Source organism: Lactuca sativa, chromosome 4, assembly GCF_002870075.4.
Source record: "Lactuca sativa cultivar Salinas chromosome 4, Lsat_Salinas_v11, whole genome shotgun sequence".
NCBI classification, from domain to species: Eukaryota; Viridiplantae; Streptophyta; class Magnoliopsida; order Asterales; family Asteraceae; genus Lactuca; species Lactuca sativa.
In genome coordinates this window covers 218,594,343-218,610,609 of record NC_056626.2, presented here as the reverse complement: position 1 = coordinate 218,610,609, position 16,267 = coordinate 218,594,343, and the positions used below count along the sequence as shown (strand labels likewise).

At 40.6% G+C, this 16,267-nt stretch overlaps 1 protein-coding gene across 1 annotated transcript; it reads right to left on the bottom strand.

Annotated features, from left to right (window-relative positions):
• Positions 1–7,237: 7,237 nt before the first annotated feature.
• On the bottom strand, positions 7,238–9,559 carry LOC111893480 (uncharacterized). Its single transcript, XM_023889533.1, has one exon. The coding sequence runs from the start codon at positions 9,557–9,559 to the stop codon at positions 7,238–7,240; it is 2,322 nt and encodes a 773-aa protein (XP_023745301.1).
• Between the last annotated feature and the right edge of the window lie 6,708 nt (positions 9,560–16,267).

Sequence of the window (16,267 nt, the reverse complement as noted above, 5' to 3'; positions counted from 1 at the left end):
CAACTGTGGTGTGGGAAAAGTTAGAGGCAAGCTTCATGACGAAAACTCTAACAAACAGGATCTATTTGAAGTCCAAATTGTTTACTTGCAAAATGGATGAAGGTTCTTCAATCCGGGAACACATCAATAAATTTGATAGGTGTATATCAGATTTAAAAGACATTGATGTGAAGGTAGAAGATGAGGATCAAGCACTTTTACTACTTCTTTCGTTGCCAAAGTCTTATGAGAATCTGGTGCAAACATTGATGCTTGTGGGTGATAGCCTTACGATAGATGAGACTAGAATGTCAATTCTAGCAGATAATCTTAGAAAGATTGCAACTGGTGACATGGCTGCTGCTAGTGGTAACAAAGACCAGACACAAGGATTGTTTGCAAGAGGTAGAAGTAATGAGAGAGGAAAAGGCAAAGGAGGAAAGTCTAGATCTAAATCTAGAACTTTTGCTAAAAGGCGGTGTTTTAAGTGTGGCGAGCTTGGACATTTCAAAGAAAACTATCCTAACAAGAGAGAGTAGGATGGAACAAAGAAAAGAACAACAACAACAACAACAAAGGAAATGCACAAGAGAAGCAAGAAGCTAGTTATGCCCCAGGAGAAGAAAGCAATGATGAGTGTTAGTTTGCCACTTCTGATGAAGAAATCTCTGGTAAATGGATTATTGATTCAGGTTGCTCGTACCATATGTGCCCAAATAGGAAGTGGTTTACTAACTATAGGAGCATAGATGGTGGAACCGTGGTAATGGGAAATAACCATTCCTGCAAAACGGTTGGGCTCGGTTCTGTTAGAATCAAAATGCATGATGGAGTGGTTAGAAATTTATTGGATGTGAGACATGTTCCTGAGTTGCGAAAGAATCTCATCTCTGAAGGTGTATTGAACTCCGGTGGGTGGAAAATAGTTACATGGGAAGGAGTAAAGAAGGTTATTCGTGGTTCTTTGGTTGTAATGAAAGGTATTCGTCAAGGAAACCTTTATGTCCTTTCAGGTACAACTGTGACAGATGGTGCAGCAGTTGGAACAAATGGTAGTGGTGGTGACCCATGTGAAAGCACTCGGTTATGGCATAGACGGCTTGGGCATATGTCCGAAAAGGGTCTTGATCTACTTGGTAAAGAAGGTTTGTTGAAGAATTTGAAGAAGCCTTGCATGGATTTTTGTGAGCATTGCGTGTACGGTAAAGCACATCGGGTTCAGTTCAAATCTAGCAAACACAAAAGCAGAGGAATTTTAGACTATGTGCATACAGATGTTTGGGGTCCTGCTTCAGTCACTTCCAAGGGAGGTTCCAGATATTTTGTCACTTTTGTGGATGATCATTCTAGGTATGTTTGGATTTACTTTCTGAAACACAAGAATGAGGTATTTGACACGTTCAAGAAGTGGAAAGCAATGGTTGAGAACAGAACAGGCAAGAAATTGAAGACACTTCGATCTGATAATGGTACAGAGTATACAGAAGGTGCCTTCAAGAAATTTTGTGATCAAGAAGGAATTGCTAGACATTGGACGGTCAGGAAAACACCACAACAGAATGGGGTCGCAGAAAGGCTGAATCGTACATTGCGAGAGAGATCAATGTGTATGCGATCATATGTTGGTTTGGGTAGAGAATGGTGGGCAGAGTCGATTGCTACAGCTTGCTACATTATCAATCGGTCTCCTCATGCGTCTCTAGATGGAAATATACCCTATAGGGTATGGTCAGGGGAACATGCAGATTATGAGAAACTCAGAATCTTCGGGTGCACAGCCTATTATCATGTTAGTGAGGGAAAGCTTGAAGCAAGAGCCAAGAAGGCAATATTCTTGGGATATGCATCAGGTGTGAAAGGCTATCGTCTTTGGTGTTTGGAAGATTCCAAGTTTATAATCAGCAGGGATGTTACTTTTGATGAGAACTCCAATGTAGCTTCTTCAAAAGCTACGGTCCCAAATGGTGATGACATTGAGACGGTCAAGTCTCAAGTAGTTGATATAGACCCTAAAAGCCAACAAGGTTTTAGTCGTGTTCACGAGGAAGATCATGGTGGTATTCACGATGATATTGAACATGAGACAGTTCAGCAAGAAAATGTACACGAACCAGAGGAACAAGAGCTGGAGGATAATTCGGTCCCTACTAGGCCGAGGCGAGCATATAAGAAAGTTCAAAAGTTGGGGTCTGATCAACCCTTGAAGCACTACGGACATGCAAGTTTGGTTGAGTATGCACTCTCGATGGAGGAAGATGAGCCGGTCTCCTTCAAGGAAGCTATTCAAAATGGCAATAATGAGAGTTGGTTGGCTGCTATGGAAGAAGAGATGGAGTCTCTTCGAAAGAACCAAACGTGGGAGGTGGTCCCATTACTCGTAGGAAAGAAAGCTATTGGTTGTAAGTGGGTGTACAAGAAAAAATGAGGATTCTTCCGAACTCAGTGGTACAAGGTACAAGGAAAGATTAGTAGCAAAGGGGTTTGCACAAAGAGAGGGAGTAGACTACAATGAGATATTTTCTCCGGTAGTGAAACACACATCCGTCCGGGTAGTGTTGAGTATTGTTGCTCATGGTGATTTGGAGCTGGAACAACTCGACGTAAAAACCGCTTTCTTGCACGGAGAATTGGCTGAGGAAATCTATATGCATCAACCTGATGGATTCAAGGTTGTTGATAAGGAAAGTCAGGTATGTCGCTTGAGGAAATCACTATATGGATTGAAGCAATCTCCTCGACGGTGGTACAAGCGGTTTGACTCTTTCATGCTGAAGCATGGGTTCTCTAGAAGTCTGTATGATTGTTGTGTTTACATGCGGAAGCTTCATGGAGGTGATTATATTTATCTTCTTTTGTATGTGAATGACATGCTTATTGCTTCGAAGAGCAAGGTGGAGATAGATAGGCTGAAATCTCAACTTGGTAAAGAGTTTGAGATGAAGGACATGGGAATTGCCAAGAAAATATTAGGTATGGAGATTAGAAGAGAGAGGACGAAACATCGATTGTTCTTGAGCCAAAAGGGCTACATTGAGCGGGTCATTGCAAGGTTCGGGATGCAAGATGCCAAGTTAGTGGTAACTCCATTGGCTCCACATTTTAAGCTCTCTAGTAGACAATCTCCTTCTACAGCAGAAGATAAGACGTACATGGGGCGTGTGCCTTATGCCAGTGCAGTCGGCAGTCTGATGTATGCCATGGTGTGTACATGTCAGGATATTTCACAGGCGGTCAGTGTGGTCAGCAGGTTCATGGCGAACCCAGGGAAGGCCCTTTCGGAAGCTGTGAAATGGGTCTTGAGATATTTGAAAGGAACCACTAATATTGGTTTATGCTTTGGTGGAAATACATGTCGAATTACTGGATTTGTGGATTCAGATCATGCTGGTGATCTGGATAGATGTCGATCTACTACTGGTTATGTGTTCAAAGTACATGGTGCTTCAGTTAGTTGGCGATTGATGCTACAAGCAACAGTAGCGCTTTCTACTACAGAAGCTGAGTATATGGCTATAACAGAAGGTGTAAAGGAAGCACTGTGGTTGTGGGGTTTTTTAGATGATTTGGGGTTTGAGCAAGATTGTGTAGACTTGTGGTGTGATAGTCAAAGTGCAATTCACTTAGCTAAGAATCAAGTTTATCATGCTCGTACAAAACATATAAATGTCAGATATCATTTTTTGCGGGGAGTCATAGAATATGGTGACATTTCTCTTATGAAGGTGCACACTGATGAGAAGCCAGCAGACATGTTAACCAAGGCGGTACCAGGTGGCAAGTTTAAGCATTGCTTGAACTTGCTTAATATTAATCAGTGTTGATTGCCCTTGAGGGCCATGACATTGCGGGGCGGTGTCAGGGTGAGGTGGAGTTTTCACCTGGTGAAGTAAACTACGGTGGCTTGATCCCAGATGTGGGTACGTAGGCAACCATGGTCAAATGGTGCAGCCTGATTGAGTTTTACATATCAAGGTTTGCAACTTCTTCTTGGTGTATCGTCCAAAATTTGAGGTCTATCAAATGTTGTTCGAGGTGGAGAATTGTAAGTGGTCAGTCCAAGAAGTTAGCTTGAGTTGACTTGGGTCAGCCCAATTATTTTGGGTTAAATGACACAGTTAATAGCCCAATGTTTGTAGGCCCATGTATGTTTGCTTATATGCTGATTTCAGCTGTAAAGAGAGATATACGTAAGTTTTGTAACAGGGAACAAAGTGAGGTAAATTGCTTCTTAACCTAATACAAAAGCTTTCTCTCTTCTTGTGGATGTAAGCAAGTTATTGCTGAACCACGTTAATTCTATTGTTCTTCATTCTCTATTTACTTTCTTTTATCTTGCTTATTGTCATTGCTTGTTCTTGGGTCTAAGGGAAAAACGGGAATACAAACAAAAAAACTAATTGCTGTCAAGGTTTTATTATTATTTTTCTGCATTGTATTGCTGAAGTAACAGATTCATACTTGTTTGTTGATTCAATTTAGCCTCCACAATCATATGTGATCTTTTGTGACCTTCTAAAAGGTTGCATAGATGTGAAGATTTTCAAGCAAATTGGACATGCATGTTCTCCCAACACCACTGATTTCTTCAAAGAATGAACACCAACATTGAAAGCTTTTGTGGTTTGATGATTATCACATGGTTTTTCATTAAACCCATTGATTATATGCTCATGATCAAAAAAGGGTTTGTTTTCATTTGTGTTTTCACCTTCTGTTTTCGGATCATAATTTTCTCCACTCCAATAAAACCCACTTCAAATCTTCCAAGATAATTAACTCCCACTAGTGTTTCTGCTAATTTCTTGATCTTGAAACCCTTCCCATTCGCTTTTTACCCTCAACTTTAGTCAACCCCACAAAAGCAGAGAAATTGCAGTAATCAGACGATTCAAATCATTCCCAATTTCTCCTCATCTCTCGAAAGCATCATCAAACATATAGCAATATTAGATTCTTAATCTTGCTCAATCTTAGATATAACACTCGTTTGAAGCATGAAATTGAAGAAATCTCCTATCCAAAAAAGAAGAAAGTGGAGAAATCAATGTAGATGGAACTCGAATTGGGGAATCCGATTCCAAGAGAAGAGAAGTTATGTCTTGAAAATGGCCTTGATTATTATTGAAGTTTAATTATGAAAAATTTCGAATGCTTTGTCGCATAAAGGGTCTTCGTATCCAAAGAGTTTGTGTTAAAGATAAGTAAACTCGTTGCTTTTATGTACAAAGTGGTGCCTTTATCCAAGGGGTGTCTCCAAACGGTTCTTTAGTTAGTAACTTTCAAATGACAGTTACATTAGTAGTTATTCATAGTTATGAAGGCTAGTATAAATATGTATGTAATGACATCTATGTACGATTTGATGCTTATGAATATAATAAATACATATTAGTGTGAATTTATGTGTTCTTCATTTACTCAACATATTAGTATTAGAGCCTACGATCATGTCTACAAACGGAAACATATTGCAAACCCAATTACCAAAGTTAAACGAAAAAAATTATTACCACTAGAGCATTCAGATGAAGGTATTGTACGAGTCCCAATATCTTTGGTGTATTGTGGAGAATGTAATCAATGAACCTCCAAATCCTAACGCCTTAACAACACAACAAACAATTGATTTGAAGGAATCAAGGAAGAAAGACAAGAAGGCACTATTCTTCATTTACCAAGCAATAGATGAAGTATTTTTGTGAGAATCCCGACATCTTCATCTTCACAAGAAGCATGGGATTTGTTGCATATAATATACAGGGGAGAAGACAAGGTTAAAGTTATACGACTGCAAACCTTAAGATGTGAATTCGACAATCTTCACATGAAGGACCTAGAGACAATAGAGGAGTTCTATAATCGAGTAATCTTACTCTTAAATTAGTTGAGACTAAACGGGGAAACCATTAACGATAGAAGAGTTGTTGAAAAAAAATATTAAGAAGCCTAACCATAAAATTCTAATATGTAGTTGTTGCAATTGAAGAGTCAAAAGACTTATCCACATTTTCTCTAGAAAATCCTCTTGGGATGTTACAATCCGATGGATTAAGGATGAGTCAATTTGACTTTTCGCACTCAGAAAACGCCTTCAAAATACATTCAATGACTCAATGGAATCCTAGTACAAAAGAAAATAACTCTCCTAGTCAGATGGATGAACAAATTGAGAATTCTTCCATCGGAAAAGGACATGCTACATCATTCTAAAAAATTCAACGCAATTAATGCCAAAAATTTGGACATACCTTCAAAGTATGTATAAAATGAATTTTAGTTGAAAATAGAAACTCAAGCCTTATGCTTCAAGAAGAGGACAATCATGCTTCAAGAAGAGGACAATCAGGAAGAAACAATGTTCATGATGTTTACTCCACAAAACAACATACAAGAAGATACATGGTTGCTTTTGTATCCTGAAAGTATAATTGAGCTGAAACCTAATCTTATTTACTCTTGGTGTTCAAACTACTTTGCTACTTTGATTTCATTCATATTCGATTAAATCACTTCTACAAACATGCTGTCGATATAGAGGTTAATAAAACAACAATGTTTTTTTTTCCTGCAAGATAATAAAGAAAAGAGAAATGATTTTTTCAACACCTATACTGAAGAGAATTCGTCGGTATACATTTTCAGAAACCCACGAATTATTTTTTATTTCACACCTTACCTATGTTACCTATGCAAACCACAAGTAGCCGGGTGATCAAATTTTGAAGTCAAAGTAATTGGTCAACACTATTAGTCCGTATAGCCTTATTTTTACCGATGACACTTGTCGTCGGTATAGGTGTCGTCGTCATATGGGAAAATTCTTATAGTGAATTTAGCTGTATTTCAAACCATGTAGAAGGATTTAAGGTAGTAAAGGAAGAGGCAAATATTGTTCAAACAAATTCTGTTTCTTTGAAAATTATGAACGATAAGCTATTCCTTAATCAAATTAGTGGCATGGGTACTAGATCAAATTTGCAAGATGGTGAATCCAAGTACGAGTAAAACAAGAAAATACATGATAATGTTATGTGGAACAATTATAACTTCTTCACAAATGCTTTGAAACAACATGCTAATGTCACAAAAATGGTTCCAACGATGTCTGAGAAACAAGTATCCAAGGAAATCACATGCCTCATAATTAAACAATGGAAATCAAATAAAGGTGACATAATTCACTGCTTTAGGAATACAAATTACATATAAATATTTATAAACGTACGTACCTAGTTACATGAAAAACACAAATGGTTTATTAAGGACAAGGATCCTTTAAGTAAGAACGCCACTTGTCAATAAACGCCATGTCGTTTGGATTCAAGCTTGGAAGTTCTCGATCTTGAAGGGTGTTAATTATCTGCATAGTCTCACCAAGAAGTTGGGCTGCAGCATGCACACTTGCCTCCCTTTTCTCTATGGCTCTCGTGTGACATTTCAATGCTATGACTTGGGGTAAGTTTGTGAGACAAGCTGCCAAAATATCAGCAATTATTGATAATAATTCTGTAAATAGTTCTTCTTGGCTGACCTGGACTATGTTCTCATGATAGGAGCACAAGATTGTTTCAGTGATTCGATACATTGAATTACCAGAAATAGACCTGCATTTGTAATTACCATTTGGGACTCCAATTATATCCGTCCTTTCTACCTCATTGACAATGTTTTTACCTGTATCCCTCAACCATTGAAGAATCTGTCCAGCTGTATTTTCTTTAGGAGCATGTTTTGGTAGCTTGTTTCCTAACCATTTGTGGTATACTTCAAGTTCTACCCACAAAGTTTTAACCGCCTTTTGAATTCTTACATGATCATCGGTAATATTAAGGTTTTCTTCCACAATTGTGACATATACAAGACCTTCACTCACACCACTCAGCAAGCAATCAACAATGTTCTTTTGGATGTTAGGAAGAGACATGGCAATGGTTGTAAGAGTTACCAGGGGCAAGCTCCAACAATGGAGATATTCTTCTGAAAGTAAGGGCGGAACATGATGGTTGTCAAACTTTTCAACTCCTTCAAAACCTCTAGATTCTGTTAGAAGCTTCAAAAGATTTTTGGGTTGTTGTTTTTCAGCCTTTTGGATCAAGCGGTTCACAGCTTTTGAAATTTGTTTCAATGTTCTCTCAGCAAACTCCATATCGTCTTGAAGTTGCAAAACATATCGACTAAGATGTTTATCTTTTCTTGGTTGCTCAGTATTTTGTACCAATTTAATACTCGAGGCGCTGAACATTGCCTTTAACCACTTCCCACAACGTAGAAAGTACACCACACATATCACAAAGAAAATTGGAATAACTCTTATCATCTTGCATATCACCACAACTGTCTTCTGGAATCCTATACAAATGCTGAGAAATAGATTTTTCAAACTTTGGATGACGATCTTGCATTTGCGGCTACTGTATGAGAATGGTATGCTACTCTGTTTCCAATCATATAGCTTCTGAGTCCAATAGCTCTCCACGTTAGAGACCTTCACATGGTTCACAATCCATTTTAAGGACACCTTAAAGCTTAAGGATGCAAAGCATCTAGAAAGTGGCGCAACTGTACCCAATATGACTCCGATGAATTGTGTAATGAGAATCACCAACAATGACCACTTATAATCCGACTTAGAGGCCCTTAGACGTCCAATACTGAAAAACATAATAATAATGTGGAAGGTAGTGCTTAAGGCGCATATTGCCCCAGAAGCGGAGGTTGTAGCTGAGGAAGCTATCATGAACTGGGGGTTGCCGGTTCCTGCCATGATACAGTAATTGCTCACATGCTGCTTTAGCTTCTCAATAGTTAATATTCCTGGCTGTTGCAACTCATCGTCCTTTAAAGCTTTGTGATGAGCCACTTGGTATTTTGATTCTAGAATCTGTTTAGACTTTAGAACTGCTAAAGATGAACATGCATATATTATAAGCAACGTGAGTAACATAACCACATAAAGTGTTGCTATGAAACCATTACCCGCTGGATATGTGTACGTGTAATATTGTGAAACTACTGCATCATCAATGTTATAAAAGAAGAAATCATCCTCTTCATCGTAGGTGATAACTCCGGTGTTTATTTGAATACAGACGTTCACAACCAAGGTAATTACGAGGACAGCTAAAGCTATGATGTTTGATACAAGTTCCTTGCTGCTCATGGTGGCTAAAGAAGGCAATAAATTAGCCATCATAGTGCACATAAAGGAGAGGCCTCCAAGCTTTGCAGCCCGGTCGACATAACCTGGCGTTAGAGTAGTTAGATCCATGGGTAGCTTTATTGCAACAGCTATCGCAGTGAGAGAAGCAGCATTCAAATTGAAATATTTACATGGAAACCAGAATTTTTTGTTCCTAAAACCATGTAATAAATCGGCCACCACTAAAAGGATGCAAAACAGAGAGGCTGAGGTGATATAGATCCCAATCCATGGCATAGGTTTACTGAACTTGTTTTGCTGTTCTGACCGGTATATGAACAAGGCGTAAGACCGTAAGGAATATATCAAATCTTTTGGAACATTACTGTAAGATTTTAGTTGTTCCAAAATTTGAAGATATTCAAATAGGCTGGAAGCCATACTTATGTTCCTCTCGAGCCTCCGGAGCTAATGTCAACAATCCAAAGTATTCGATATGAAGGCCTCGATATTAGGGAGCTCTGAAAATCAAACAAAACGGACCATTAGATCTTGGAAAATTAACAGTTTTTGAAATATTTATTTTGCCTCCTATTCAATGTGGTTTCAAAGATGATGTTCAGTATGAATATTCAAAGATTCTTTAAAATTTAACATATACCTAAATTTCATATATTGCCTCGTTATTTACTAGTCATGTGACATTACAATTCAATATGGTTTCAAAGATGCTCTTGACCATTCAAAGATTCGTTAATTTTTAATTGTTACCTAAATTTTAAATATTCTTTCATTTTTAACATTTGTCTATATGTCTTATATTCTAAGGGGACGAGCATTGAAGAGGGTGCTTGCTTTCGGAACTCAAAAAGCCATAAAAACGTTGGCTCAAGTACTTAAAGTTTTGGAACCGTCTTAATGGGTTTCGATTTTGAATTTTATTTCTTCGAAAGTCATACCTGTTGGGTAGCAGCCGGAACCGGTTTGTATGTATGTATGTATGTGAGTTTGTGTGTGTGTGTATATATATATATATATATATATATATATATATATATATATATATATATATATATATATATATATATATATATATATATATAAACATTACATACATATATACACATATTATACATACAAATACACTTAAACATACTTCCTACACATTGCATATTCATTCTAGCATCCTATTTTTTTTTCCATTATAGTATCTTTTTTTTTGTTTTTTCCATACATGTATACACACATTACATACATTTATGCATTCTATTTCATATACATACATTATACACATTACATACATATATAATGCATCCGATATGAAGAACTAGTGTAAAATACTTCATGAAATGGAATAGGACCTGTGGTGGAACGAAATCAGAATAATGGTGGTGTTGTGGTGGCAGTGATGACAACCCAAAATTTGTGGTCAATAAGGCTTCATACAAAAAATTAAACACCTAAATCAGTAGATAATCACTTAAATAGTCAATGGAAAGGAAAAAAATAGAAAAAAAATGAGGAGAAGCACCTTTCTCGGCAGTAAATCTAACAGCTTTGTAGTGTCGTTGGTGTTGCACTATTTTCGCCGACGATAGCGGCCTAGTCGTCGCCGGCGATAATGTCATTGTTGTTGCACTATTGTCGTCGGTGATATTGGTCTGGTCGTCGCCGGTGATAGAATGTCGTTGGTAGGTTTGGATCAATTTTTTGTTGCAAATCAAGAGAGCTTCGATGGAGGGGTGAGTTGTTACAAAATATAGAAAGTGTTGATGAAGGAGGGTATATTTGCGCACACCTTTAACCGTGACTACTATTAATGGTGACTGAAGGGTTTTAGCAGCGACACCGTCTCGAGGGAAAATGTTGTTGGATTTGGTGTCTAAGACCATAACTATAATTGTTATCTACATGATTTGATAGGAGTATAGTCTTTTTGGGTTGCCTTCACTCATGCAACTTGTCAGGATGACTGGTGGAGAGAGAGTAGAATTTATTATTTGAAATAATAAATTGGTACTAAAAATGATTTTATTAATATATTATAAGATTAATATATTATTTGGGAATCATATTATCAATTAGTATTTAATCAGAAATTAATTTTGGGTTTAAAGAAACTGATTAATAATGGAGGGGCTGTTTTTCAAATCATTGATAATTGCAAATGTAACGTCCCAATTTTCAAGACTAAAAATTTCTTTTATAAAACGTTACTTATAACACATTTATCAATCCATAACTTAATAAGCGTTTTAATTCCAAAACGAATTTTCATTATCAGAGTAAAACATTCCCAGGCTGTCTAATCTATGGTGTGTGCCATGCGATCACCCCGAGCTCTTCCCTCCGCTACCGTAAGTACCTAAAACCAAAACTGAAAATCGTAAGCACGAAGCTTAGTGAGTTCCCCAACCTACCACATACCAAACACATAATCGCAAACCGCGAGTACTGGGCCACACCCTCTATCTAGGGCCACACCCTCTATCTCGGGCCTCGCCCGCTACAACAGGCCCCAACTGGCTTCGAGCCCGCTCGGATACATATCTGTTTCACTTAGGCCTCGACTGTCACTGGGCCTCGCCCGCTAACGTATACTAACACATAAACATATCACTCTTCTAAAGCCTATTCCTCACTTAAAGTGGCAAACTTTACGTGTAGCTAAGGAGATCTAGGCTCAAAACACTATAAACTAGGGTTTAAGACAAATAGGCTTTACAATAAGCCCATAGACTGATGCTTTATGATTCTCTAGGCCAAGATACACTTAGATCTGAAGTAGCAACTTCAGATTTGGGCTTCTAACTCAAAATGGTTCTTAAGCTTGCCCAAAAAGCCCCACATCTCATGTTAAAGGTTGATCTATATGCAAAAGAGTGAAGGTAGCGACTAAATACCTTCAAATGCTCTGGAAAATCCCACAAACTCTGGATCTACTGCCAATCCTTGAGTCCCTAATGGTTCCTTTCTTCCTTCTTCCTTCAAATCACCCAAAATGGAAAGAAAGCTTGAATGTATAACAATGGAGGCTTAGGGTTTCGTATTCTGGATAAGAGAGGCTATAAGGAACCCTAAGGGAGAGAATGAGATGCTTGAATAGTGCACAAAGTCCCGGATTTAGGGTTTCCCTCTTCAGTCCGGACTCGTCGAGTCCTCTTTGCCGACTCGCCGAGTCAGTTACTTAATCGATCCCCCGGATCCCGCTCCGACTCGTTGAGTTCCTCCCTGGACTCGACGAGTTGACCCTTTGACATAGGGTTTTCTTTCCTTTCTTGGCCTTTCTGATTTTGATTGTTACAACTCTCCCCCACTTAAACTAAAATTCATCCTCGAAGTTCGGTACGGCCAATCGCCCTGCGATCTGCTATCAATACTCTGTTCGGTAGACCTAACACCCGCTGACTACCTTCGTTGGCCTTCTGCCTGGTCATTCTGACTAACATTACTCGTTGCGGATAAAATCTCAGGTCAACCCTGACCTTGAACATTCTGGGAACACAACTTACTCAACTAACAAACCTTCTGTTACTCCTCGAGTACTTATGCTGAACACCCTAGGGGTTCACCCCTTTCTTTCCTTGTGTGATTTCTGGCCTTTCCAAGGCAACGTTCCATAACCAACTACTTCCTCTTCCACTATGAAGGTCCTATCCTTCACCAACTCTATTACTCCTGCTACTTCTAGCACGGGTCATTACCGCCAGTATCAACTAGACACTTCTCACCATTATAACTTAGTGCTCAGCACCCCTCCCAACGAATGGTTCGGATAATCCTTCGAGTAAAAGATTCATCCCTGCAAAGGTTAGACTCAGACGAGAGCTACGCAACAGGGTCAAACCCTTCCCTCTAAGATTATCCAACTTGTTGTGATGTGCATAGCACCCCTCGATCAACTAATTGTATTCCACCATAGACTGCTTACCATCACTGCCACTGACTGGAAATTTCTGCTATCCCTTAACTGCGTTCCGGATGAACCGAGACCACCCTGGTCCCTACTGATCTATCAATATCTGGATTACCGGCTCCCACCGGTCGCTAGTCCCAACACAAACTTCTAGTCGCTCCCAACGACTTCTGAGGAAACTTAGGCTACCTAATACCTCCCCCTCTACTCTGCCATTTTGGCGCTACAAGGCCTGGGATCCTCGATCCCCCTAACTCGACCTTAAGGTCCTTACCAGGTCCCACCTGTGCTACTAAACTCACGAGCCTCGCCGACGGGTCCCACCCGACTACACTACTGAGCAACCCTGCTCTCAGGTCTCACCTATACTGTTGCTCTCATACAGGCCTAGCCCACGGGTCTCACCCGACTATTCTATTCTCATCTACTACCCATTCCTGATCCCTACCTTGATCACTGAGGAGATAAGGGCCTTGCCCAAAATCCGCTAACTAGGATATACGGGCCTCCGCCCACACTCCGCTAACTAAGCTGCTAGAGAATGCTACGGCTTACCCGTAGTCTTACAACACCTTCCATACTCACTGACTACTAGTGAACGCTACGACTACCCCGTAGTCTTACAACACTTCCTACCTCTGGCTTGCTGACGAAAAATGTTGCGGCTCTCCCGCCGCTCTACCATGCTCTACATGTTGTCTCTGCCACTGACTACTAACACGAAAGCATCCCATGCTACCGTTCTCAAGATCCTCATTCCAACTCCTTCAAGTCCTACAGGCGATCCTCCATCCTGAGATTCCAACTAGATACCAAACATCTTGATTACAGGAACTAACTGTTGGGAAGTCTCTCAAACTCCCAACCCTGAACTCATTAACCCATCCATTGTTGTGCTACTTCTTTTCCTTCTTAGAGGTCGAGTACTTATTCTGGATCTGCGTGCTCTTACCCTAGAACACTCAGAGGGTTCTCCCCCACTTTGATCCTGCTTATACCTCAATGCTTAATGCTTGAGAAGAATTCTCAATCTTCTCTGCTATACCGCAAACAATCTGCTGAAGAACCAAGCTTGCCATAGCTAGGGATCTAACCGATCCATCACTCAATAACACCTTTCTGAATTCAGCGGGTCACTACTGAGTTCCACACAAGCATGCTATAGTTGCTACGTCCTAAGTAACCTGCTTCCAAGGCACCACCCCCTAATTACCACTTTATTATCCAAGGTATGCATATGACATATAATTAAATCACAAGCAAGCCGCTCAATTCTAAATTACTTATACCACATACGATGCAGAACCATAACAATATAATCATGAACAGAGAAAGTAGAAAACGGAAGACACATACCTGCAACGTCCGGCGTTGCTCGCGCCTCTAAGGTAGTCATCTGAAAAGCCCTGCCTCCTATCGCAGGCGCCTCTACTCGGCCCTGACGATCGTCTGTGATCCTCAGAGTTGCAGGGGCAGGTGCCATCACCCGTCCTACCGAAAACAAACTGTGGCACTGGGCCTTCTTGTGGCCCCGCTGACTGTAGTGAAAACATATCAGGTTGGATCCCTGAGTGGTGGTCGCAGTACAATCTTGGCTAAAATGACCTTTCCGACCGCACTTGAAGCAGCTAGACTCACCACCACTCCCACTCCTGCACGCACCCCCGTGCATCCTGCCACACTTCCCGCATCGGCTGCGGTCCTGATAGTCCCTCGATCTCGAATCCGACCCCTTGGGCCTTTTGCCCGATCATGTGGCTGTCTGAACCTCATATGGCTTCCTCTTCCAGATCTGTTCCAAATCGATCTCCCTCTCCCTGGCCCGTGAGATCATGTCCTCCAGTGTCTTGCAGCCGGACCTGCTCACAAACTCCTTAATGTCACTCCTCAGCATCTCGTGGTATCGGGCCTTCTTCATCTCCTCATCCGCGACATACTGCGGTACAAGAAGAGCCCTCTCCCTGAACTTGGTGGTGATCTCCGGCACAGTCTCAGTGGTCTGTGTCAAATCCTGAAACTCCCATGCTAATTGCTGCACCTCAATAGTCGGTGGAGAACTCAGCCCTGAACCTGGCTGAAAAATCACTCCATGTCATCGCGTCCAACACGGCATCATCCCCCAAAGCATGACCAATCTCTTCCCACCAATCCCTCGCTCTGTCCTTCAGAAGACAGGAGGCGAGTCTGACCTTGTCCCCGTCGGGACACCAGCTTGTACGAAATGCATTGGCAACATCGGCCAACCACCTGCTGCTAGCAATGGGGTCCCTAGCCCCATGATAATCTGGCGCTCCGCAAGCTCTAAACTCTCGGAATGTCAAAGTATGAGCTCCCATCAAAGCCATCATCTCTGTATGGAAGGCTCCCAGCCTCTCATCTAAAATCTCTTATATACCCTCGTTGACCGTGCCAAAGATCACAGGAGTCTAGTCTAGGATACTGCGCGTAACCTCTGCTGATATAAACTCTCTCATACGCTCCTCGAGCTGCTCTGTCCCTGAGCCCGAGCCTGATCCCTCTCCGGCGCCTGATCTTCCTACTAGTCTCTCTTGCAATGTCACCATACTGAAAACATATCGCAATACTATCAGAATACTCATCACTGCTGAGGGATCATACACACACACACTACAAGTTCCCCGGTCTCGTCTCGGCTTTTCTCGAATCGAGTACGGATCCTCTGCTTTCAGTAGTACAGGCCCATACTACCTTCCACATCTATCCGTACTTTCCTCAAGAACTGCTTCGACTCCACTAGGTCCCTTTCTCTACGACTGCTGCTCCCAGCACTATCTCATCCTAGGCTTACCCTAGGGAAACCTCTGACTCCACCCAAACCAGTCCTTAGCTGCTGAAGGCCTCCTTGCGATGCCAATTAGCCATCACCTGAATACCATCACATGTGACGAGGATCAGATAATCCTTCGAGTAAAAGACTCGTCCCTACAACGGTTAGACTCAAACGAGAGTCGCGTAATAGGGACAAACCCAACACTCTAAGATTATTCAATGCTATTCACATGTGACGTGACGTATTCACCGAATGGCTAATTCCCATCACTTAGAATCCCACAATGCATAAAGCAAGCAACATTCAGACAAGGTAAAATCTAACCATAACATACTCAAGCAATCATAACCTCATATCAAGAATTTGTACTAGCATGCAACATAAGCTCATAAACTCAGGCATAACCTAAACATGCTATCCTACTATTGTCTAATCAGCACTA